Source organism: Ursus americanus, chromosome 2 (genome assembly GCF_024610735.1).
Source record: "Ursus americanus isolate L20-20 chromosome 2, mUrsAme1.1.p, whole genome shotgun sequence".
NCBI lineage: Eukaryota > Metazoa > Chordata > Mammalia > Carnivora > Ursidae > Ursus > Ursus americanus.
In genome coordinates this window covers 37,940,242-37,963,333 of record NC_142128.1, presented here as the reverse complement: position 1 = coordinate 37,963,333, position 23,092 = coordinate 37,940,242, and the positions used below count along the sequence as shown (strand labels likewise).

The following is a 23,092-nucleotide window of genomic DNA, read 5'->3' as shown; positions in this document are numbered from 1 at the left end:
AGATCCCTTAGCGGGAGAGGACTGCTGGGTTAGAATTGCCCCTTCCCCATTCCCCACCCCGCCCTTGACATCTGACCCCTCCCCTGCCGAAGCCGCAGCCTGGAGCCTGCACAGAACTGGTGGGTGCACGGTCAGAGGTCCTTCCACCCCCACAGAACCCTTCCCAGTTTGCCTGGTAGTAGCCTCACCGGGCCGCCTAAAGGGTGGTGGGAGCAGACTGCAATAGAATGTTCTGTCCCTTAGTCTGTGTGCCAGCCTCTCTGGCCCCAGGGCCCTTCCTCAGCCAGCCCCCCATTTAACACTTGCTTCATCCTGAGCTCATTATGATGGACCCCACTTTCCAGATGAAGCATCTGGGCTCCATTGTGGACAGATGACTCCAGTTGGGGGTTTCTACCTGTGAGACAGCACCTGTCACCGTTCCTCATACCCTTGTGCTCAAGGCCGCAGTGTGCATATGTGTGGGTGGTGGTGTGGGTGCTGTGCAGGAGTGAGGAAAGGGTGGTGGGAGCCTTGCATAGACTTTTTTGGTACTGGTGGCCAGCTCAGTAGGGAGATACTCCTGTGAAACAAGATCAGATAGGAGGTGGGCCAAGAGCTAAGAATAGGATTGGGCATAGGCTCCTGGCTCAGGTGGGGGTGTGCCAATGCCAGCCAGGAAGTAGCCTGCTGGAGCAAGAGAACAGGACAGGGACTGAGGCAGTGGGGCCCAAGACCCAGGGTTCCAGGGAAGGAGCAGAGTCCAGCTCAGCTCATAAACAGAGCTGATAGGCCAGGGCTCAGGGCAAGGGCAAGTACTGGCACCCAGGGCATTGGTACCGGGGTCAGGAGTTTAGCTCGGTGCTCAGAGGAAGCCCCCACCCGGCCCCCATGGCCTTCCTGGTGGCTGGGACCCTGCAGGTGGCCTCGAAGATGGCAGATGCTCGACAGAGTCTGGAAAGAAAGGTAGTGGGAGGCACTGCCTGGCCCAGCCCATTCCTGGCTCTCAGCTGAGCCCCACCCCAGCCCAACTCTGGCCTTGCCTCCCCAGGGGAAGTACGGCTTGCAGGGTCCAAGGGTGGCCCTGACACTCTGCAGCCCTGAGGTGTCAGCGTCTACAGTTGCTGTCCTGGAAGGTGTGTTCCGGACCCTGGGCTTTGAGAGCTGCCAGAGGAGGGAGGCCTCTGTCCAGGTGAGTCTTCACCTGACTCCCACCTCCACCCTCATCCCAGCACCCACCCCCAGCCCCACCCTGGGGCCTCCCTGGACTCAGGCCCAGCTTTGCTCTTGCCCTAGGGCTTCCTTGGGGAGCTGGCTGGCTTCCGGGAGCAGCTGGATGCCCTTGGGGGCCCTGTGGGCTGTGCCTTAGTGGCCTTGGTGGCCCCCCGTGGGCAGCTGAGGCAGCCCCAGCAGCTGGTCCAGGAGCTAAGCCACTGTAGGGCCCTGTGGGGCTGCCCCAAAGTTTTCCTGCTGCTCTCAAGCGCTCCTGGGGGTGAGTGGGCTGGGCAGGGACACTGGTTGTGGGACGGTGCCGAGCAGGGGTGGGGGTGGACAGGAGGGCCAAGACCTACCCTCCAGGCCAACGTACTGTTTCTCCACCCAGCTGCCTCTGAGCCTGGAGCTTTCCTCACTGTCCTGAGCGAACTCTGTGGCCGATTTCCTCACTGGTCTCTGCTGCAGCTACTGACAGAGGTGGGGGCTCCAGATGGGGAGTCCCTGGGAGGGGGTGTGCCAGTCACTTCCCCTGGCTCTGCTGTGCTCTCCTGAACCTGTTTGACAGTTCGATTCATCCCCCCCATTCATTGTACAGATGAATCTTTATTGTCTATGCATGTGGTATCAGCCTCGAGCCCTTGCATCCCACCCCACCCATGACCCTCCTCACCCCACTCAAGATCCCCCAGACACTCTCAACTGCTTCTCAGCTCCATGCCTTTGCCCACACCACTCCCTCCGGCTTGCCCTCCTGTTGTCCCAGCCAGCCTCACACATTCCCTTCCAGGCTGTCAGTGATGCCCTTTCTTGAGCTCCCCGAGTCAGCACCTATCCTTCTGCCCAGCACTGTTCACATTCCCACAGTGCCTGTCCCATCAGACTGCAGGTCCCTGAAAGCCAGAGTTGTGAATGATCCAGTTCTGGTCTGGGCTGGAGGCCCAAAGGTCTCACTGGGCAGTTGGGTGGCTGCTGGTGACCCTGGAGGGTCAGGGTCAGGACCCAGGTGGTACCTACCGTGTGAGCCTTCGCAGATGGTCCCCAACCTGCTCTAGGGAGCGCCCCAGCTCTGCGCACACTCATTCCTGGGGTGGGGAGCGGTGTGGTTAATGGCATGGCCGCCATCCACTTAAGGACATCCATGTCCAGGGAAGCCATGACATTGAACCTGAACTAGGACACCCCCTTCATGCCCTCCCCTTGTTTTGTCTTCTCCTCCCTACATTCTGGCAGGGGACCCCAAAGACCCTGCGATAGCCATGAGCTAGTCAGGCTGTACCCTGAAGCCAGTATCCTGTTCCCTCTCCAAACTGCACCCCCGTGGAGCAGCCCCCTAGGGGTTTCTGGTACCCCCCCCCCAGGTCTTCTACAGGACAGCCAAAGAGTCAGAGGCCACCTACTGTCCAGTCCTCTGGAGCTCCTTGCGGGGTGCACTGTGCCTGGGGGACGTGGAACCCTGGGAGCCCCAGGTGAGGGGAACAGGGTGGGGTGACAGCAGTTGCAAGAGGGACAGAGGCTCAGGGAGACCTGAGATGGGGGACGTGAGGAGCTGGGAGGTTCTCAGACCACTCTGAATACTCCTTAACTTGTCTGTAGTTGGAACCCAGCCCCAGCACTCAGTATGACCTGTCTGGGACCAGGGCCGCACTCCTCCTGTCCGTGGTCCACGACCGGCCCGGGGCCCAGCATGATGTGGAGGCGCTGGGGGGCCTGTGCCGGGCCCTGAGCTTCAAGACCACCCTAAGGACAGACCCTACGGCCCAGGTGAGGTGAAGGCCAGAGCTCTGGTGGTGCTCTGAAGGAAGGTCACGCCCCACCCCAGGACCCAGTGGACTCTCTCTGAGGCCTCTCATCCTCCCCACCTGCCGCCCCGCCGTCTGTCTGGCTTCCATCCTTATCCTTCCTGCTGCATACATGTGGAGCTCACCCCCTGGGCTCCTGCAGCCTACCCTGCTGTTTCTCCATTCCCCCAACTCCAGGCTCCAGCGGGACCCTCCAGCTTTTCCCGGGAGGGTCTCGGCTTCCTTCCCAGACACCTGCCAGCTCATTGTCCTCCCCTCACACCTCTTCGCTTTTTGGAGCATTTTCCCTGCCCTGGCCAAAGGCCCACCTGCAAGAGGCTAGATCACATGTCCCCTCCAATTAGGCCATGCCAGCTTTGCAGTAGGGGGGTTAGAAAAAGGACTTCCGCTGTGGGCCTGAGGCTGGCAGGAGGTGGGAAGTAGGGTGGGCAGGGGCTGGAGAAGCCTCCCTGGAGGACCACCAGGCACGGGGGAGGCCAAGCCCCGGGCCCAGGCCTCAATCTAGTCCCCACCCCAGGCTTTCCAGGAGGAGATGGCCCAGTTCCGAGAGTGCCTAGATGCCCGCAGGGCCCCAGTGAGCTGTGCCCTTGTGGCCCTCATGGCCCATGGGGGGCCACAGGGCCAGCTGCTGGGGGCGGACGGGCAAGAGGTCCAGCCAGAGGCGCTGGTGCAGGAGCTGAGCCACTGCAGGGCCCTGTGGGGCTGCCCCAAGATCTTCTTGCTCCAGGCCTGCCGTGGGGGTGAGTGGGGCCCAGGCCCCCCTGCGCTGAAGGCCAGGCCAGGTCCCCGCCTCCCTCCTGCCTCCTCCTGCTGTAGCTTTGCACACGCAGTCCTCAGCCTCCCAGGACTTGCTGTCCACCTTCTCCAGGAGGCCTCAGCGCTTGTGCTTCACCTGCCCCATCTCCTAGCCTCTCCTAGAAGTCAAGTCCACCCACTTGAGCACTTCACCCTCGGTACATGCTGTTCTGTGCTCTGAGTGCTTCCGGCCTGGCAGGCCTGCCCTAGGCTTCTGGGGGCTGGGCTGTTGACCCCTGGGGGCACCCCCAGGTATCTGCTGAGCAAAAGGATCTGCGTATCCCCCCCCAACCCTTTCAGGGCAGAGGGACGCCGGTGTGGGGCCCACAGCTCTCCCCTGGTTCCGGCGCTGGCTGCGGGCCTCACCAACCACCCCCTCGCATGCCGATGTCCTCCAGATCTATGCTGATGCCCAAGGTGGGTGTGCCTTCCTTCTGGAGCCTAGGCTTGGCCGGGACTGGTGGGAGGGCTGTCCGGTGTGCCTTTCCAGGGCTCTGACCTGGGGTCCTGCTGCTACCTGCGTCCTCTTTGCCAAGAGGATGGGAAGGAAAACTTCCTAAATTGCAAGGACCTTTGAAAATCGAGGGCTTCTGCCCCTGCCTGAGCCTCAAAACAGCCCTGGAGGCGGGAAGATGAGATAGCTTTCCTAAGGGCACAGCTGAGAACAGAGTTGTTGTTGTTGATGATGTTGAGATTTGAGTTCTGATTTGCCCTTTCTGTCCTGAGCTCATTCCACTGACTGCCCTGTGTGCCCTTGAGTCAGACTTGGGGGGACGCCTGGGGCTGGCAGAAGTCCCAGGATGCTGGGTAAACGCAGTTGATCCTTCTTGCAGGCAGCTCCTCTGCGGGCCCCGCTCCGGGGAGCCCTGACCAAGCAGACGTCCTGATGGTCTATGCAGCTGCCGAGGGTAAGGGGACGGGTCATCGGGAAAGCCTGCTACACAGGGCCCTGCATCCTGGCTGGACATCTGGAGTGACTTTAGGGGAGCCAGGGCTGGGCAGGTGGGGTAAAGGGACACCAGCTCAGTTACAGTTAACCCGTCCTCCTTCCATATTTACGATTTATAAAAATAGTAACGATGGTGAGCTCACGTTGAGGGCCGACTGTGCCGAGCGCTGTAAATTCCATGAGGGATCTGCCTCAGGCCCCTGCTCAGCGCCCGGCACAGGGTAGGTTCACAGTGAATGTGTGTTCCATGTTTAGTCGGAATTGTATATTCACTCCACAAATACAAGCAACAAGTTGTTCCAGAAGCCAGAAGTTCCTGCTCTTTGTACCATTCCCTTGCCTGACCCCTGAGGTCCTGTCTCTTTGCCCACCCATTTCTACCAACAAAGAGCCCCTGGGGATTGGAAGGCAGCAGGCAGGGGCCCAAGTCTGACACTCTGACCCTGGTCCTCTGGCCTAGGCTGTGTAGCCTATCGGGATGAAGAGAAGGGCTCAGACTTTATCCAGACTCTGGTGGAGGTCCTCAGAGCTGACCCCGGGGCAGAGCTCCTGGAGCTGCTGACTGAGGTGTGTTGGGGTTAGGGGCAGAGACCTGGCGAGAGGGGCTGGATTCATCCTTCTCCCCAGCCCTGGTGTTTTGATCACCTCCCATTCACCCTGTGGGTGAGCACACACAGGGTGTCAGGTGCTGGCCAGTGAGAGCCTCAGCAGTTCTTAGCCGCATATACTCCCTGCTGGGTGGGGGATGGTGGTGGGGTGGAGGAGGACACTGCAACCACGCAGGGCCGCTGGGGGTTGCAGTTAGGAACAGAGTGGACCAGCAGGGGCTGTGACCCGCAGGCTCTGTAGTAAGAGTGGGTGGGCTGCCCCTGGTTCCTGCAGCAGGATGTGATTGGCTTGTTTGAATAATTTCAGAGGCTGCCAGGGAATTGAAGCCCCTCAGACTGAGGACAAGTGGAGTATGGAGGAACCAGCTGGGTGGGGAGCCTTTCCTGCCCTGTGGGGGGCACATCTGACAGGAGCAGGGGGCTCACGGTTAGGCCTCGGAGGTCCTGTCAGGGCCAACGATGGCAAGGCAGCACTTGAAATTTTAGGCCTTACCATCCACGGGGCTCCAGGCTGGGTGCCAAGGGACCTGGGAGTCCTGGGCGCAGGCTGAGTGTGGTCCTCGCAGGTCAACCGACGGGTGTGTGAACTGGAGGTGCTGGGTCCCGACTGCCAGGAGCGCGTCAAGGCCTGCCTGGAGATCCGAAGCTCTCTTCGGCGCCAGCTCTGCCTGCAGGCCTGACTGCGCCCCTGCCGCCCGGGCGGGGGTGGGGTGGGGTGCCGACAGTGGGTGCTGCTGACTCCATCCACTCTACCGGCTCCTTTTCTGTCAATGGGTGCAGCAGCGCGGGCGCGGGGCTAAGGGAGGGGGCGTGCAATAAACTTCTGTGGATGATCGCTGTGCTCATGAACAGTGCCTGCCCTCGGAGGCGAGACAGTGGGAGAACGCATGCAAAGTGCCTGGCACTCCGTAAGGGTGCATTTGTGCTCCTGGGAGCCGGAGGCTGGGGCTTCCGGCAGGCGGAGGGACCGAGGAACCCTGCACGGGCTAGGCTGGGCTGGATGTTCCCAGAAGGGGCAGCCGGTGCCCACACCGCTTTCTCAGCTCGCGCACCCCGCCGGCGTCCCGCGCTGGGGCGGTGGGAAAGCGGGAGATGCGGTCTCGGCCTTCACGCAGGTCAGAGTCCAGTCTGGGACCACAAGACTGGACAGAGCACTGCAGGCTGATCGGTGCTGTGATGGGGACAGCACGGGGGCGCGGGGGCTGCGGGAGCAGTGGGCAGCCTCTCACCCAGCGCGCTTCGGGGCCACGTGGGGGAAGAGCTCCCAACCCGCCGGTTAGGACAGGAGGAGCCGGCGCGGCCTCGTCGGGGCTCGAACTCGGAGTCCAGTTCTCATGGACTGTCCTCGCGGAGCGGGCGGGCCTCCTTTCCGCGCGGGGCTCCAGCTCGCAGCCCCGCCCCCACAGGGCCCGAGGGGCGGAGCTCCTCGCCGGTAAGAGCATGCGCATTTCGGCACACCACGCAGGCGCCTTCAGCAGCTTTATGAGAGAAGCTGTGGAAGTGTCACTGGTGGGGCCGCGTGGCCTAATGGATAAGGCGTCTGATTCCGGATCAGAAGATTGAGGGTTCGAGTCCCTTCGTGGTCGCTGCAATGTTTGCTTTTCTCCCTCGCTTTTAAATTTTCCCTCTGTCGGGACGGCGCCCTCCGCGGAGTCTTAGGAGGCTCGGGCGGTGTCCCCGTCGCACCGCCCCGCCCTGCCACACCCGGGAAGTCGCCCAGCTCCTGCAGGCGCGGAGCCCGGGAGCTAGGGCCTGCTCTGCACCCCTGGCGACACCGAGGGAGCTGCGGGGCCCAACGCAGGCCAGAACCCGAAGCCACCGCAGCGAGTCCGAGAACCTCAGACGAGGCGGGTATAGTTCAGTCGACCAGAGCTGTGACAGACGAGGGGAGGAGTTGGATTGTTGCAGGGGGACGGGGAGAGTTGTCCCAAGGTCAGAGGACAGGTGCGTTTCAAAATATAATAGATTATTGTGATAAAAAAAAGTTTTGGAAATAGTGATGACAGTTGGATGATACGGTGCATGTAAGTGATGCCACCGAATCATACACTTAAAAATGGCTTAATTGCCCAGTTTAACGTCATATATAAATATATTTTGTCACAGTAAAAAATGTTTTAAAAATCTTATAGATTATTTCGATTTCTGTCAATGGTAGTGTACCTAAGTGACTTGTGTGAGTATATATTTAAAAGTTTAAATACAGAGACTATGCCAAGGATTGGGTCTTCATTTTACCTGGGGGAAAATGTCTACCTGAGGAACCAAGTTCTCTCCAAGGGATTCCGGCTAAGCCAGGTGATGACCTAGGTGATGTAACCTCCTCCCACCCGGTGACCGCCGGGGCAGTGGCAGCCGGAGCCCTCATACCGAACGGTGGGCGCAGGTGACCTGGGGTCCTACGGGGTATTACTTTATCGTTTTTGTGATGCTTCAGCGGTTTGAAGTTCATTAAGGTGAACATTTCGGAGATGGGAAAGAACACCCATCCGCTGGTGGGAAAGCTAACGCTGGGATCTCTGACCGTGAGAATCTCATACTCCACCGACACAGCTAGCCGGAGGAGAGCCATTGCGGAGGGCGCTTGGGACAGAGACCTCAGGCCCCTGGGCTCCGTTGAAAGCCGCGGAGACCTGAACCCAGGTAACACCTCCTGTCTACGGGGCAGTGTAGGGAGGAGGACAAGGACAGGGATGGCACTTTTCCCAGTCGCCGGGCTGGTACCCCTCCTCTCTCCTCTCCCATATTTTGCGTAGCCAATTCCTTCTTGCTAGTAGTTATCACCGGATCCTTATTCTGCTTCAAGGAGAAGGAAAGGGCTCGCCCAGGATTTGATCCCCAGGCTTCTCGCACCCTAAGCGAGGATCACACACGAGTCAAACGAGCTGAGCGACACCTGTGGCCCCAGATCTTTGGGCTCCATCTGCGCGTGCGCGGTCCCTCCGGGGTCGGAGGACGCTCTAGGCTCCGGCCCCGTCGGAGCCCAGGCCGAATGCGGGTGTTGAGGGACCGGAGGGAGTCTGGGATGGAGCGGGGAATCCGTGTGTAACCGGCGGGAACCACGGGGAGGTGACAGAGAGACTGGTTTAGGACCATTGCGAGACGTCCGTTGTCGGCCCCGGTGGCCTAATGGATAAGGCATTGGCCTCCTAAGCCAGGGATTGTGGGTTCGAGTCCCACCCGGGGTACGTGGGGTTAAGTTTTAGACTTCTTCTGAGGAAGAAATGCAATCCCTCCTCCCCAGTGGAGGAAGCCAAGTTAAGGGTTCTTGGAGGCTATCCAGATGTCGTCCTATGCTATTAAATTGGTTGCGACTTAATTTTCTAATAACGGGTGCACGTTTCCAGCTTTCAGAGAGGAATACTTTCATCATTCCCATTTTTAAAATAACCACCCATTCTACTTGATGATATAAAGGAATAATTGTTCATTTTTCCAGTATATTAATTTTATTGTGGTTCCGTATATTTTTAAAAGTTCTTAAAAGTTCTTTTATAAACAGACCCAATTATTTAAAGATTAAATTATATGACAGCTGTCGTGCTTTAACACAACGGGCTGAGTGCTGACCATGGTTATTAATACGGTATTGTATACTTGCAGGTTGCTTTGAGAGGAGAGCTGAAATGTTCTCACCACACAGAAAAGGTAACTATGCGAAGGCTGGATGTGTTAACCTGACTGTAGCAAATATTTCACAAATGTATATGTGTATCAAATCAACACATTGTGCACCTTAAATATATATCATTTTTATTTGTCAATTATCTCTCAACAAAGCTAGGGAAAATATAATGGGTTGGTTGGAGGTGTAGATAAAACAAGGTTATCTGTCAGTTGATAATGGCTTAAGCTGGGGGACATGAGGACACATTAAACTATTTCTCTGCTTTCGTGCATGTTTGAAGTAGTCCGTAATAAAGTTTTCTTTCTTTTTTTAATCCATGCAATCCCTGTCTTCATCCTGGAGGTAAAAATCTCCCAGACTGCCGGGCATGGTGTAGAGAACAATCAGAAACCTTCTATACCACATGCCCAAAGCAGGGAAGACCACTGGAGCTTTGTCATATACACATATAAAAATACAGTTCTCTTTTGCCTTTAAAAACCATGAATGAGACTCTTCTGTTCCTCCAGCTCTGGCCTTACTGCTCTTGCTTTCCCAAATACCTGGAACCCCATTATTCCCACTGGAATCAACAACGTCATCTCAATGCAGTGTCTCCCACCATTGTGGGCTACCTGAAGGGAATGGGGACCACAGAACGATCCGGGGATGCTGGTGCTTCCCTGGCCAATGTTGCTCAATGCCTCATTGAAAGGGAAGTCCTCTGGGCGCTGTCAGTGGATGGCGGGTGTTCACATCATGTGTGAAAGATCCACTCCAGCATCCCCATCTAAGTCTTTGGCTTTCTTTCTCTACTCGATGCCAGGGACGTTCTCACATCTCCATCTCATTAAACATAGGGTACCACTGAGTTCAATGCTCAGCCAACCAACCAAGACACTTGGCAGACCCACATTCAGCGGCACAAAATAACATCTGAAATACAGGCTTTCCGGGAAGTGCTCCCGGGTTGATAAATTCACCAGATTCAAAAGCATATCTCAGCCTCCTCACTCCAACAGCCTCAGGTTCATTCCCACATGTGTTTCCCGGGTCTCTGCCGGCATAAATGAGCCCCACTTGCAGTTCTGTAGGTGAGTAAGCTATTTCCTCCCAGGTCAGCCTTTGTACTCACTGCCCGCAGCGTGCTGATCTGGCTGTAGTCATGGGGCCAGTGCTAACGAGGGTAGGTGGTGTGGTCTTTGTGGAGCACTGGCATCCCCTTGGAAGACAAGCGCTCCAGGTGAGATTAGTATAGGACATTCAAACACGGGAAGGCTCCTCTTCGCAGATACCAGCCTGATTTTGCTGGCAAGGAAGCTCCGAGTGACGCAGGGATTCGAGATTCTCAACTTTGTCTGAGCCCACCCAGAGGTCTCTATGTCTTTGGCCCCACTCCTTCATAATCAATGCCATTTCTTTCACATGAGAGATTTCCTGAGGCTGTGAACTCAACTTCCAATGTCATTCCACGACATGCATCATTCGGTGATGGGTTTGATCTTTAGCGATATCAGCCCTGCAGCTCTAAGGTTATTTTATGGTGGCCATGAAATGTCTCTGTGCCTCTGAACATGACTCAGGCTGAAAGTTCAAAGGCCCAGTCTTGCATTTCCTTTTGGTGAGCAAACCAGTGCCCCCAGAAGAATCCCTTCCAGGCCACAATCCATAATCACCTTTACTGCCATGGCAGTCAAGGGCAGCAGCCACGTGGTCCTGCTGGGCACTGCTTCATCATAATCAGCCAGGTTGATGCGAGGCTTGATCATGATGTCACCGTGTGCCGTCAATGACCCGCGTCCCGTTTCCCATTGGCAAGGACCTCGGCTGTGTTCAAGCCCAAACCCACCACCAAGTCAAGGTCCAGGCAGCAGTCAGAAAACCCATCCGTGGGTGTTGGGGGAAGCTGGGAAGGTTGGTCAAAGGGTACAAACTTTCAGTTTTAAGATGAATGAGTTGCAGGCACCTAACCTACAGTAAGGCGATGATAGTCATACTGTCTCGTGTGCTTGAAATTCGCTAAGGGAGTAGATCTGAAGTAACCATGTGAGGTAATGGATGTGTTAATCAGCTTGATTGTGGGAATCAGTTCACAATGTATATGGATATCAAATCACCACGTCGAACACCGTCAATATGTATGGTTTTTATTTGTCAATGATAGCTCAGTAAACCTGGGGCAGAAAAGAAAACCCATCCCTTATTTTAACAGACTACTGAAAGAACAAGGATTAACTAGGTAGAAAGAGTGGCTAGTGAGGCAGTGGGGGCGGCGGAAAACGGCTGCCAGCTACAGGGCTGGGGGACCAAGGGGAGAGCTTGTGGTTATTAAAAGTCAGAAGCATGGAGAGGGCCTCCGGGAGCTTGAGAGCAGATCTCGGAAGAAGAGTGCCACTCAGCTAGCCTGGGTGGCTCTGAGTTCCGAGGAGGGTCCCACGGCAGGCAGCTTGCGCCGGAGCCTCTCAGGAGCCGCAATGAAATGGATTCTGTGAGTGTTGGGAAATTTCGAACTGGATTCCATTGCTATTCCTGGAGTGAACTGTTGCTGCATGGGTAAGGGGGGCGGGCAGCGTGGCGGGAACAGAAAACAGGAAGCAGTGAATCCATTCCTCCTCCTCCAGCTGCTCAGTCTGTGCCTCCTGGCAGCAAAACCTAACACAGGCCAGCTGGCAAAGCAGAGGATCACCTGGTAGGGTCTAGAAGGGTGAGCTGGAAGCCCGGAGATGAGTGTCATAAGTGGTGCACTTGCCCTCTCCTGTCCCCCTCCGCCCCGCCCCCCGCCTCCTTACAGGTGCCTGCTGAGTCCCTTCATGCATCGATTACACAGAAATCCTTGCCTCAGGCTTGTTCCTGGGAACGTTGTCCTTCAACAGCTGGAACCAGACTCTCAGAATGAGATTCTGAAGTTGGATCACCTGCCGGCTGTCTGGCAGGGAGGGCCACACCCCCCGCGGTGGGGGGAGTTTTGAAAAACACTGGTGTGCCGGAGCGGTGCAAACATTCAGACCTTCGTCCGGGTTGAACTGGGATAGACCGGAGGAGTTGGGAAATGAGCTGCCCTTGTCCCATGTCTCTGGGCACCTCAGGGACACAGCGGGAAAGTTCTGGTAAGGACTGTGGGATGATGTGGCTGCTGTTGAGTATCTTTTTTTTTTTTAAGTTTTTATTTTAATTCCACTTAGTTAACAGTGTTATATTAGTTTCAGGTGTACAATATAGTGATTCGACACTTGCATACACCACCGGGTCTCATCACAGGTGCACGTCTTCATTCCCATCACCTATTTCACCCCCGCCCCCACTTCTCCAGTAACCATCAGTTTGTTCTCTATAGTTAAGAGGCTGCTTCTTGATTTGTCTCTCTCCTATCCTTTCCTTTTGCTTGTTTGTTTTGTTTCTTAAATTCCACATGTGAGTGAACTCATGTGGTATTTGTCTTTCTCTGACTGGCTTATCGTGCTTGGTGTTATACTGTCTAGCTCCATCTGTGTTGTTGCAAATGGCAAGATTGCATTCTTTTTCATGGCTGAGTAATATTCCGTATATACATATATACCACATCTTCTTTATCTTCATCAGTCAATGGACACTTGGGCTGCTTCCATAATCTGGCTGTTGTAGATAATGCTGGTATAAACAACCAGGTGCGTGTATCCCTTTGAATTAGTGTTCTTGTAGTCGCAAATACTCAGTAGTGTAATTGTGGGGTCATAAGGTGGTTATTTTTAGCTTTTTGAGAAACGTCCATACTGTTTTCCAGAGTGGCTGCACGTTTGCATTCCCACCAACAGTGCATGAGGGTTCCTTTTTCTCTGCATCCTCGCCAACACCTGCCGTTTCTTGTGTTGTTGATTTTAGCCATTCTGACAGGTGTGAGATGATACCACATTGTAGTTTTGATTTGCATTTCCCTGATGATGAGTATCTTTTCATGTCTGTTGGCTATCTGGATGTCTTCTTTGGAGAAATGTCTGTTCGTGCCTATTTTTTATTTTATTTTTTAAGTTTTTAAAATATTTTATTTCTTAAGTAATCGCTACACCCAAGTGGGGCTCGAACTCACAACCCTGAGATCAAGAGTCACCTGCTCCACTGACTGAGCCAGTCGGGGGCCCTGTGATCAGTTTTTAATTGGATTATGCCTTTTTTGGGACGTTGAGTTTAATAAGTTCTTCATATATTTTGGATGCTAACCCTTTGTCAAATACGTCATTTGCAAATATCTTCTCCCATTCCATACGTTGCCTTTTAGTTTTGTTTCCTTCACTGTGCAGAAGTTTTTACTTTGATGCAGTCTCAATAGTTCATTTTTGCTTTTGTTTCCCTTGCCTCTGGAGACATAGCTAGAAAGATGTTGCTATGGGTGACGTCAAGGAAATTACTTCCTATGTTCTCCTCTAGGATTTTTATGGCTTCAGGTCTCACATGTAGGTCTGTAATAATTTTAAAATAAATACAATAAAATAAATTTATTTTTGTGTATGGTGTAAGGAAGTGGTCCAGTTTTCCAAGCAGTTGGTTGAAGAGATGGTCTTTTTTCCATTGGATATTCTTTCCTGCTGTGTCAAAGATTAATTGACTATATAATTGTGGGTTTATGTGGGGCACCTGGCTGGCTCAGTCAGCAGAGCATGTAACTCTCGATCTTGGAATCACGAGTTTGAGCCCCTCCTTGGGGGTAGAGAGTGCTTAAATAAATAAACATTTTAATTGTGGATTTGTTTCTGGGTTTTCTATTCTGTTCCCTGATCTGTGTGTCTGTTTTTGTGCCTGTACCATATTGTTCTGGTCACTACAACTTTGTCACATAATTGAAGTCTGGAATTGTGCTGCCTCCAGCTTTTCTTTTCTTTTTCAAGATTGCTTCAGCAAGGGGTGTCTGGGTGGCTCAGCTGGTTAAGCATCTGACTTGATTTTTGGCTCAGGTCAAGCTCCACATTGGGTTCCGTGCTCGCTCATTGTGGGGTCTCCTTGAGATTCTCTCTCTCCCTCTCCTTCTGCCCCTCCTCCCTGCTTGTGCACTCTCTCTAAATGAATAAATAAAATCTTAAAAAAAAAAAAGGTTGCTCTGGCTATTCGGAGTCTTTTATGATTCCATACAAATTTTAGGATTCTTTGTTCTAGTTCTGTGAAAATGCTGTTGGTATTTTGATAAGGGGTTGCGTTAAATGTGTAGATTGCTTTGGGCAGTGCAGACATTTTAACAATATTCGTTCTTCTAATCCATGAGCATGGAATGCCTTTCCGTTTCTTTACGTAGTCTTCGGTTTCTTTCTTCAGTGTTTTCTAGTTTCCAGAGTAGGGTCTTTCACCTCCTTGGTTAGGCTGTTGTCGAGCATCTTTAACGCACTGAGACCAAAGAATAGCTTGCTTGTGCCGACGAGTCACCAATTCACAGCACTCCGGCAGCCCTGAAAGCAGCCCACGCATCCTTCAGCTGAAGGGCCTGTGAAGCTGAAGGCCAGGCTTGGGGCCTCAGAGTAAAAATAGCAGATGTTGAGAAAAAGTTGAATTCTCACCCTCGGCAGATCTCTTATGCCCACGTCAGGGTGCCGAGAGGGAAGAAGTGGGACCCGGAGACTTGGAATGGGGTGAGCTGGGGCGATGTATGGAGACCCGGGAACCCTCTGGGCCTGCAGATGTGGCCCAGGCCTCCACCCCGCTTGCTGGAAAGACCCTCAGATGAGGCAGATACTTAGGAGACAGTTTTCATCTCTTCAGGATTCTACTCCTCCTCCAGGCCACCCGGCTGAATACCAGGGTTCCATCTCAACCAAGAAAGCGCGGCCCTGCTCTGAAGGAGGGGACCTCGAAACCGAGCGCCGTAGCACCTGGGTGACAAGTCAGCAGTGACGCATGCTGGATCAGGGTGGAGAGGATAAAGAGCTGGAAAGGGAAAGATCATGCGTATGGGACTCTTCCTTGACACAGGCCTTAACACCCTGGCAAGGGTCCGTCCACCCGGTGAAAACGCACAGCTGGCACGGCTTCATGAAATGAAGTTCTTCAAGAACTGTGGAGAAAGGAATCAGAAGGGACAGAGACACAGGCATGCTAGAGTGGTCCTACGTCAGGGCAAAGACCCGCCATTGACTGTGTATCTGGGCAGCGCCTGGAGGAAATAACGCACGCGCCCTGGAGGGGAGGCGCCGGCATCTTTGAGAAGCTTGGGAGTGACTGTTCTCTGGTCGGCGGGAACTGTGACGTGTCCGAAGTAGCAGGTAAGCTTGTGTACCTTGCATCCCCTATTATTAAGAAAGAAGCCTAGCACTTGGTAGGACCCCATAATGGTTAATTTGTATCCACTAGGCCAGGCTATGGGGCCTAGGTGTTTGGTCCAACAGGAGTCTAGAAGTTGCTGTAAAGGTATTTTTTTCTAGATGCAATTAACATTTAAATCAGTAGACTTGAGTGAAGCAGATTCCCTTCCACAATGTGGGTGGGCCTCATCCAATCATTTGAAGGTCTCAGGAGCAAAGACTGCTCCCCCAAGAGGAAGGAATGCTACCTCAGGGAACTTCCTACTCAAGACGGCAGTATCTGCTTTTGCTGGAATTTCCAGGGGCCATCCTGTGAGCCAATTCTTTAAAATCAATCCAAGTGTCTGTCTCTTCTGTCTTTCTATGTTCTGTTTTCCCAGAGAACTCTGATAAATAGTCTCTCTTCCTCTCTCTTTTTAAAGATTTATTTTTTTATTCGAGAGTAAGAGAGCGAGAGAGCAGAGCGAGCAGTGGGGAGGGGCCAAAGGAGAGGGAGATTCCCAAGGGGATTCCGCACTAAGCACAGAGCCTGACCCGGGCTTGCCTCTCAGAACCCTGAGATCCCGACCTAAGCTGAAACCAAGAGTCAGTCACTTAACTGAGTGAGCCACCTAGGCGCCCCAAATACAGTCTCTTTTGGATGGGTAGGGTGTCCTGGCCCAGCCACCAAGAGGTACCCAGCAGGTGCCTCCTCACTCCCTAGCCCACTCCCCACCCCCATGGAAGGGCGGGTTTCCTGGCACGGAGCCAGGACATAGAGAGGCTGCATGCTGAAGCAGCAGAGGCCCCCCGGAGGAATGGACCCCTGGAAACCCAGATTACCCAGACAACCTGACATCCTGACTCACGGATGCTGAGCCTCGGGATCCCGGTCACTACATTCGGGCTCTCCTACCCTTTCACAAAAAGGAACCCACAGTTCCCTCTCTGCTTGCTTCTCAACGAGTGGACACACTAACTTGTACTCAGGGCACCCCACGATTTCTGATTTTCTTCCTACTTTAGAAAGGGGAGAGGAGATCGGACAGGGCTGCACCACCGCTTCTCTGTCCCACCAGGGAGGGAAGCCTGGGCGGGGGCACGGTATTGGAGAAGGCGAGGGTCTGGGAGCGGGAGCACCCTCTGATACAGATGGGACCCCACGTAGGTCCCCAGTCAGGGCCAGAGTAAATGAGGTTCCACCTCTGTTGGAGCTCTCCTCCAGCCCGTAGAGCTGAGACTTAACCGCATAAGGAGTGGGTTTGAGTCCTTAGTTGGGCGATATTCTTGGATTGGCCTGGTTAGCCCCTGCCCAGATCTTGCCAACTTCAAGGAAATTCCTAGAAGGGGAACTCCTCGGAGAGGCGTCCCACCTCTGTGTCACTGTACCTGGAACTTTTGCATAAATTTCAACTTTTTAAAATTACAAAGTATATATAATAGAATGTAAGAGAGGGAAGCCTTTGCCTCGGTGAGGTTGAGGTTGGCTCTCAGCGTCCTGGCCGCCCTGGACTGGGTACAGATTTCCCCTTAGTAACAGAGTTAGTTGTAATTTATGCAGACCCGGTCACCGGTTTAGCTGTAAGCTCGTCTGGACAAAAGCCACGCCCAACGTGGGGCTCGAACCCACGACCCTGAGATTAAGAGTCTCATGCTCTACCGACTGAGCTAGCCGGGCAGGTGTGGGACGGTGCCACGGCTCAGGCTGACTGCGGCACTCAGGAACTTTGCCATCCTGGGACTGGTAAGGACAGGTCCTGCGTCCTGTGCGCACTGCCTTCTGGGCACTGCGACGCTGAATTTGCGGTCCTTTCCTCAAGGAGTGAGGGGGCGGCCAGGCCACTGTCTATTGTCCTGTCGTGTCCGTGGGTCTGTGTGGCCCAGCAGCTCAGGGAAGCCGGAAAGTCTGGGGCGAGGGCATGGGCTGTCACTGGAGCTGGTCAGTGAGGAATGCGGTGTGATCCTCGCTTAGGGTGTGAGAAGTGTCAGGTTCCATTCAGGGAGGATCGCTCACTTTCAAGTTGTCCCCCCTTTTTAGTGAGCAGCAAGAAGCGAATCAGGAAGACTCCAGGGCCTTGCCATGGGGACTAGCCGGAAAAGCCTCCTCCCTCCCCAGGTGGGAGCTGGACCCCCTATTAGCGCAAGAGGAAAGAGAAGTTGGGGGCGTAAAAGTTTGGAGAGTTTGTGCAGCTGCGCATTTGGGAAGAAGAATCCCAGTTCTGACCCCTGCCTCGGGGTTCCACAGTTGCGAGGGGCTTCTGGGGCCAAGCCCAGGTCACGGCGGGGCTCGACTGAGGGCAGGAGCCCCGGGGTGCTTTCCCGAGTGGAGCTTCGGCCGGGCTGGCTGGTTGGGAGACAGCAGAGCCTCCTTCTTAGGGTCCTGGACTTGCGTCCTACGCTGGGTGAAATTTCTGGGCTGGGGCCCCCATGAGAGACCTCCCTGGTCACCCAGGCCACACAGACTCCCTCCGCGGGATCACCTGCTGCCTCCTCTGGTTGCTGGGAGCTGGGTGGCCCTCGCCAGGGGCGGGGCCATCGTGCTCTGGAGGAGTGGGGTGCGGAGGGGGACCCTGAAGGTCTGGGGCCAGGCGGGCCATCGCTCTCTCTCCTGCCAGGTCGTGGCTGCACTGCACCCCCTCCCCTTCTGGAATCGAAACCGAAACTTACCCCGTGCACCTTCCTGAGGGATCAGGAAGCCAGGACTCATGGGACGGAGTGCCGAGCCAAGGGCACGGCCTCCAAGGACAAATGTCAGCAGTGCTGCCCAAGGGCGGCTCGTTGGTCTAGGGGTATGATTCTTGCTTTGGGTGCGAGAGGTCCCGGGTTCAAATCCCGGACGAGCCCAGCTTTTAGAACAGTGCCTGAGGTCCTGGGCCAGAGGAAACTTGGTCCCCCACTTGGTCCCCCACGCGCAGTCTGCCTCTCGGAGAGCAGGAGACCTGGTCTGTGTGCCTGTGTGCACACCAGCTAGTCCCAGCCTGCGGGGTGACAACCCAACTTTCTCTGGGCACCTTTTTTTTTTTTTTTTTTTTTTTTTTTTTGCTTTGGGGTGTGTAAGGTCGTTTGCAAACTTCTTTTCCCTTCTTGAGGGGCTACCAGAAGGACCTTCCACAGACAAGGGAAGGAAGGAAACCACAGTGGAAATTGGGCATGGGGAGGAACTAGGCCTCAGCTTTGGGGCCATGAAGGGCACAGGGCCCCCACAGGCGCCCCAGCCACACTGGAATAAGGGCAGTATTTCAAGAGGTTTTATTACTACTCAGGTATGGTGAGCCCAACCCATGCAGCCATTGAAAAGATGGCTTGTGACTCACAGCTCCCAAGCAGAGGGATGAGCCTGGCCCCAGGGTGGAGGGGTGGATAGGGGTGGGGGTCGGAATGGCACAGGGGAGGCACTGGGTGGTCTGGAAGCAGAGAAAGCTCCGAGAAAGTGCTGTTCAGAGCCTTTCTTGTGGTTTCTATGAAGGTGAGACAGGTGAGGCAGAGTGAACAGGTTTAGACCGGTCAGTCTGAACTAACTTCAGCTGCTTCTAGAACAGAACTCTGTCCCTAGTTGTCTGTTTCCTGGCCTTGGGGTGATCCTGGCAGGTGGATAGTAACCCCAGTGTGCGAGCCTGCTGAAAGAGGTGACTGGGGGCTGTGGACCCTGGAATGGTTAGTTTGCATTTGAAATGCCCTGTTTGCTCTCTAGGAACTGGCCAACCCTGGGAAGGAAAATCTCTCCAGGGTCAGCAAGGCTCTGATGTCGAGGTATCAGAGTACAGAAGATAAAAGACATGGTTAATATGGGCAGGGCCGGAGGCTTTGGTGGACACTTCAGGGGCCCCCAGTCTGGGAAGAGTTTCCTGATCTCAATCCCAGAGTCAAACCCGGCCTCGGAATTACAGCACAGAGCCCGACCTCCCCGCATGTGCAGAGCAGTTGGCCTCATTTCTGACCCTGGTTTCTTCACCTAAGCCCCAGGGTGGTGCCCCTTTTATGCCTCCTGATTCTGGAGTCCCTGAGGGGAGCAGGTCTGTACAGACCCTCGGGCCCGCTGGGACACCAGGCGAGGCCTCTCCAGACCTGAGGCCTGGTGGAGGTCAACCGGGGTAATCGAGCTCTCTAGCCAGCACTTCTTCTCCTGTGGCCAGAGATCTTTAAGCCTTTCCCATCCCTTAAGGGGAAACCACTACCACCTCCACCAGCAGGATGGTTCATCTCCAAAATCCTCTTCCGAATAAGCAGCCTCCCTCCCTTGGGGTCTGCCCCTCATCTTTACACCCAGCCCTGGATTTAGCCTTTTTTTTTTTTTTTTTTTTTTAGATTTTATTTATTTATTTGAGAGAGAGAGGGCAGGGAGAGGAGCAGAGGGAGAAAGAGGCAAGCAGACTGGCTCCCCACTGAGCAGAGCCTGATGCGGGGCTCGGTTCCAACACTCTGAGAGCACCACCCAAGTGGAAACCACGAGTTGCATGCTCAGCTGACTGAGCCCCCCAGGCGCCCCTTTCCCTGGGTTTAGCTTGAGCTGGGGTTCAGCAGAGGAAGGTCCCTGGGGAGGAGAGCACATTCTTCCTTCTGCTTCATATCCCCAAGGAGCCCACAGTTGGCTTTTTCCAGTCATTTCAAGGCATGAATGGAGTGTCCAGCAGAGCTGAAGTGGGGTCTTGGCCTGTGTGGATGGACCAGAGACAGGCCCAGTGTGCAGCAGACCCAGATCCCAGCTGGACCCGAGTGGCTGGATCAGGTCTGGACCGCCAGGTGTCCAGGTGCGCTCAGTGGACAAAGAGGCACGTTGATCCCAGTTATGGGCAGTGGCAAGGCAGGGCGTCTCCCCTGAGGGCTACTCAAATTTCTTCATGTCCTACCTCATCCTTTCTTCACATTTGGACACCCACTATCCCTTAAGATCCTTTCCGACTGTGCCTGTGCTGGGATGTGCATCTTGGACTCCAGGAGTTAGGTCCCTGGGCGGAAGTGGGGGTGACGCTCAGGTTAGAGTGGTGGGTCCCTCCAGTGTGTGGCTTAGGAGGGGTGGGGTCCTATGGGAGAGGGTATTCTTGCCCTGGGCGGTGTTGGGATGGGGGGAGGGTGTCCAAACCCTGCTCTCAGCTGCATTCCAGAGCTCAGCCCTTAGCCTGGTGACAGAAGGAGGACCAGGGGGAGCTTTCCCAAGCATTGGCCTCAGTTTTCCACCAGAGGGGAAGAGCAACGGAGCAGTCACCCCCAAAACCCGGACTGGGGACTTGCTGAGTTGGAGTCTTAGTGTGCGGCAATGCTGACCACCCCTCCCCCCATTCTCCTCTTGTCCATAGAGACCGGAATCAAATCCTTCCCAACACCCACAGGAAAGAGGGACGGTCCCCCGATCAGTGAGGCCAGAGCCAGAGGGGATGGCCCGTTGGTCTACGGTTATGATTCTCAATTAGAGTACGAGGCTCACATCCTGGACAAGCCCTCCTTTTGAGAGTGTTTGGCAGTTGTGGTGTTGCATTCACCGGGACATGGGGTCATGCCCACCTAGATTGTCACCCTCACCTAGTCATAGGTCTGGTGCCCCCTGTCCTGGCGGTGTCCCCATGTTGAGTGATGATATGCCCTGGATCCCAGGTACACCCTGACCCCCAAGGGGACCACTTAGTCTGGCAGCAGCGTCCTTTAGCCGCGCAGATAAGAGTACTGGCACCTTCCCTTGACCGAACCCAAGAGAAAACTGGGATGGGTGGCTTTTCTGCCCTAGCTAGGTCCAAATCTCTGGCGGACCCCTTTCTAAGGTTACTTTGCTCAAAGAGGAAGTTGAGGTATGCAGCGGCTGGAGAGCCCAGTGTAAAGAGGGCGTGTGATTCATCACCTCTGATGGCTTCGGCAAGGGTGTGGTGCACTGTGACAGTGACAGTGACAGGCTGCCCCCCCCCCCCCGCGTTGGTGCGTCTAAGAGGTTGTGCCTAAACCAAACAGGCCAGGAACTGCACAGAGATGTGTGCGAACTCTTGGTTCAAAAGGACGCCCAACGTGGGGCTCGAACCCACGACCCTGAGATTAAGAGTCTCATGCTCTACCGACTGAGCTAGCCGGGCAGGTTCTGTGAGAGCCAGTTGGCCCCACACAATTCAAAATAGCCGGGCAGATCCGGTCCTGGGGATGGCGGGGACGTGGCCGCCTCCGGAGGCCCTTCCGGGCACCCTGTGTGGGGGAACTGCTTGGAATGGGCCCTTCCGGGCGCGGCGGGGAGCGGGCCCCAACGGCTGGAGGCTAAAGTGCCACCCTGACCCACAGACGGTCAGGCTCCGTGGCCGCCGGGGGCGCTGCTGCGCGGCGCCACTGGGGCTCAGATTCGACCCGCGGCCCCTGATCGCGCGGCCCCTGGACGTGCGGCGCGGAGGTGGGGAAATGTGACGGGACCCATCCTCCCTTACGCAGTCAAGCAAACCTGTGTATTTAAAATAATTATTAGGCCCGCCAGATTCCACTTGTTTGCACGAAAACTCCTGCTTCCTTGGAATGATCCAAAATCCATATATTTTTGTTTAAAATTCTAAAAATACATATTTTGCCCCATGCCTTCTTGATCTGCCCTTGCGCGATCCTGAGCTGCTGGAACCTGCCACCTGGCAGTGGATGGAGGAAGGCTCTGGAGACCCCGGGGTGCCTGCCGTGACACCTGCCTCCTGCTTTCTGCCTCTGGATCCAGTCTCCCAGGATTCAGGGGCGAGAGCGAAGGCGTCCCTGGAGGGAGAGGGTCGGTCCTTGTGGGTCTGCGCGCCTGAGCCCCAGGTGGGTTTGGGTTGGAGCAGCCCCCACTGCACCCCGGTTCTGGCTTCGCTCTCCAGAGCAAGGAGGAACTTCAGGTGAACAGGCTGGGAGTGGGACCTGGCAGTTCTCTGCTCCTCGCCTACCGGAAGCTCGGGGCTGGTTTGCCTCAGTGACTCTACTGAGGATCCACTGAGATTTCAGACTCCCCACTGCCCTGTGGGCACTTGGCCTGCATCCCGAATGCAGCCAACCAAGTGCAGAGAGGAGAAAGGAGGCTGTGGGAACCTGCACACAGACCAGGGCAGAGACTACGAAGCTATCATCCTAGATGGTACTGGATGTGTGCACGGCACTGAGGGTGTTTTAAAACAAAAGGACTTTATCTGTAGAGATACTTGACCCCCCCCAAAAGTGAAAAGCACTTATGGGTGAGGCAATACTATATGTGCTTTAAAATAAAAAAAAGTGGGTGGAAGGTGGGTTTTAAAAATACGCGGAAATGGGGGAGGCTGTTCATGTTCAGGGGCAGTTTTTGAGAGTTCTGTATTTCTGCTCAATTTTGCTGTGAACCTAAAATTGTTCTTAAAAACAGTCTGTTAAAAAAAAGAAAAGAAAACAGACAGGGGCACCTGGCTGGTTCAGTTGGTAAAGCATGTGACTCCTGGTCTCAGGGTTGTAAGTTGAAGCCCTGCGTTGGGCCTGGAGCCTATTTAAAGATAATTATAAAAAATACACAGATAAAGTTCTGTTTCTTCCAATACATTTAGCCCCATCTTTCTTCTCTTTTTGTGTCTCAAGCAACTCCAACATTAGATATTTTGTTAAAGTCCCACAAATCCTTGAGGCTCTGTCCTTCTTTCTTTCCTTCCTTCCTTCCTTCCTTCCTTCCTTCCTTCCTTCCTTCCTTCCTTCCTTCCTTCCTTCCTTCCTTCCTCTTTCTCTTCCTTTCCTCCGAAGTCTATTTTCCGTGTTCTTCAGATTGGATCATTTCTATCATTCTATCTTCAAGTTCACTGATTCTTTCTTCCGTCTTGTCTATGTGTTTGCCATTAGGCTTTTCATTTCAGTTACCACATTCCTCAGCTCTAAGTTTTCCATGTGGTTTTTTTTAATATCTTCTATTTCTTTGAGACTTTCAACTTTCAAATTTGTTTCAAGCAGGTTCTTTA

General features: G+C 54.4%; 1 protein-coding gene and 5 non-coding genes across 12 annotated transcripts; 4 read left to right on the top strand and 2 right to left on the bottom strand.

Annotated features, from left to right (window-relative positions):
- The first annotated feature begins 160 nt into the window (after positions 1 to 160).
- Positions 161 to 14,007, top strand: LOC123783586 (caspase-14-like). Of its 7 annotated transcripts, none has more exons than XM_045784421.2 (11): positions 167 to 945; positions 1,031 to 1,171; positions 1,276 to 1,471; positions 1,583 to 1,671; positions 2,553 to 2,660; positions 2,788 to 2,955; positions 3,511 to 3,733; positions 4,089 to 4,205; positions 4,622 to 4,696; positions 5,198 to 5,304; positions 5,912 to 14,007. In XM_045784421.2, the coding sequence occupies exons 1-11, from the start codon at positions 871 to 873 to the stop codon at positions 6,023 to 6,025; spliced, it is 1,413 nt and encodes a 470-aa protein (XP_045640377.1). In that variant the 5' UTR covers positions 167 to 870; the 3' UTR covers positions 6,026 to 14,007. The 7 variants fall into 7 exon arrangements, 2 of the variants coding, with proteins under 2 accessions (XP_045640378.1, XP_045640377.1); XR_015728180.1 differs by lacking the exons at positions 167 to 945; positions 1,031 to 1,171 and having other exon boundaries at positions 1,260 to 1,471; positions 5,912 to 7,289; positions 7,899 to 7,988; positions 8,949 to 14,007; XR_015728178.1 differs by lacking the exons at positions 167 to 945; positions 1,031 to 1,171 and having other exon boundaries at positions 1,260 to 1,471; positions 5,912 to 7,988; positions 8,949 to 8,993; positions 9,316 to 14,007.
- On the top strand, positions 6,859 to 6,931 carry TRNAR-CCG (transfer RNA arginine (anticodon CCG)). Its single transcript has one exon. It is a non-coding gene; the product is annotated as a tRNA-Arg (tRNA).
- TRNAR-CCU (transfer RNA arginine (anticodon CCU)) lies at positions 8,461 to 8,533 on the top strand. The gene has a single exon. It is a non-coding gene; the product is annotated as a tRNA-Arg (tRNA).
- A 2,789-nt stretch (positions 14,008 to 16,796) lies between the features above and the next one.
- Positions 16,797 to 16,869, bottom strand: TRNAK-CUU (transfer RNA lysine (anticodon CUU)). The gene has a single exon. It is a non-coding gene; the product is annotated as a tRNA-Lys (tRNA).
- A 1,094-nt stretch (positions 16,870 to 17,963) lies between these two features.
- Positions 17,964 to 18,035, top strand: TRNAP-UGG (transfer RNA proline (anticodon UGG)). The gene has a single exon. It is a non-coding gene; the product is annotated as a tRNA-Pro (tRNA).
- A 3,139-nt stretch (positions 18,036 to 21,174) lies between these two features.
- On the bottom strand, positions 21,175 to 21,247 carry TRNAK-CUU (transfer RNA lysine (anticodon CUU)). The gene has a single exon. It is a non-coding gene; the product is annotated as a tRNA-Lys (tRNA).
- Between the last annotated feature and the right edge of the window lie 1,845 nt (positions 21,248 to 23,092).

Excerpts from the sequence above, each read along its gene's own strand:
- LOC123783586 (XM_045784421.2), top strand. The coding sequence starts at position 871 with ATGGCCTTCCTGGTGGCTGGGACCCTGCAGGTGGCCTCGAAGATGGCA. Across the intron at positions 3,734-4,088 it reads GCTCCAGGCCTGCCGTGGGG|GGCAGAGGGACGCCGGTGTG; the intron begins GTGAGTGGGGCC and ends CAACCCTTTCAG. Across the intron at positions 5,305-5,911 it reads TCCTGGAGCTGCTGACTGAG|GTCAACCGACGGGTGTGTGA; the intron begins GTGTGTTGGGGT and ends TGGTCCTCGCAG.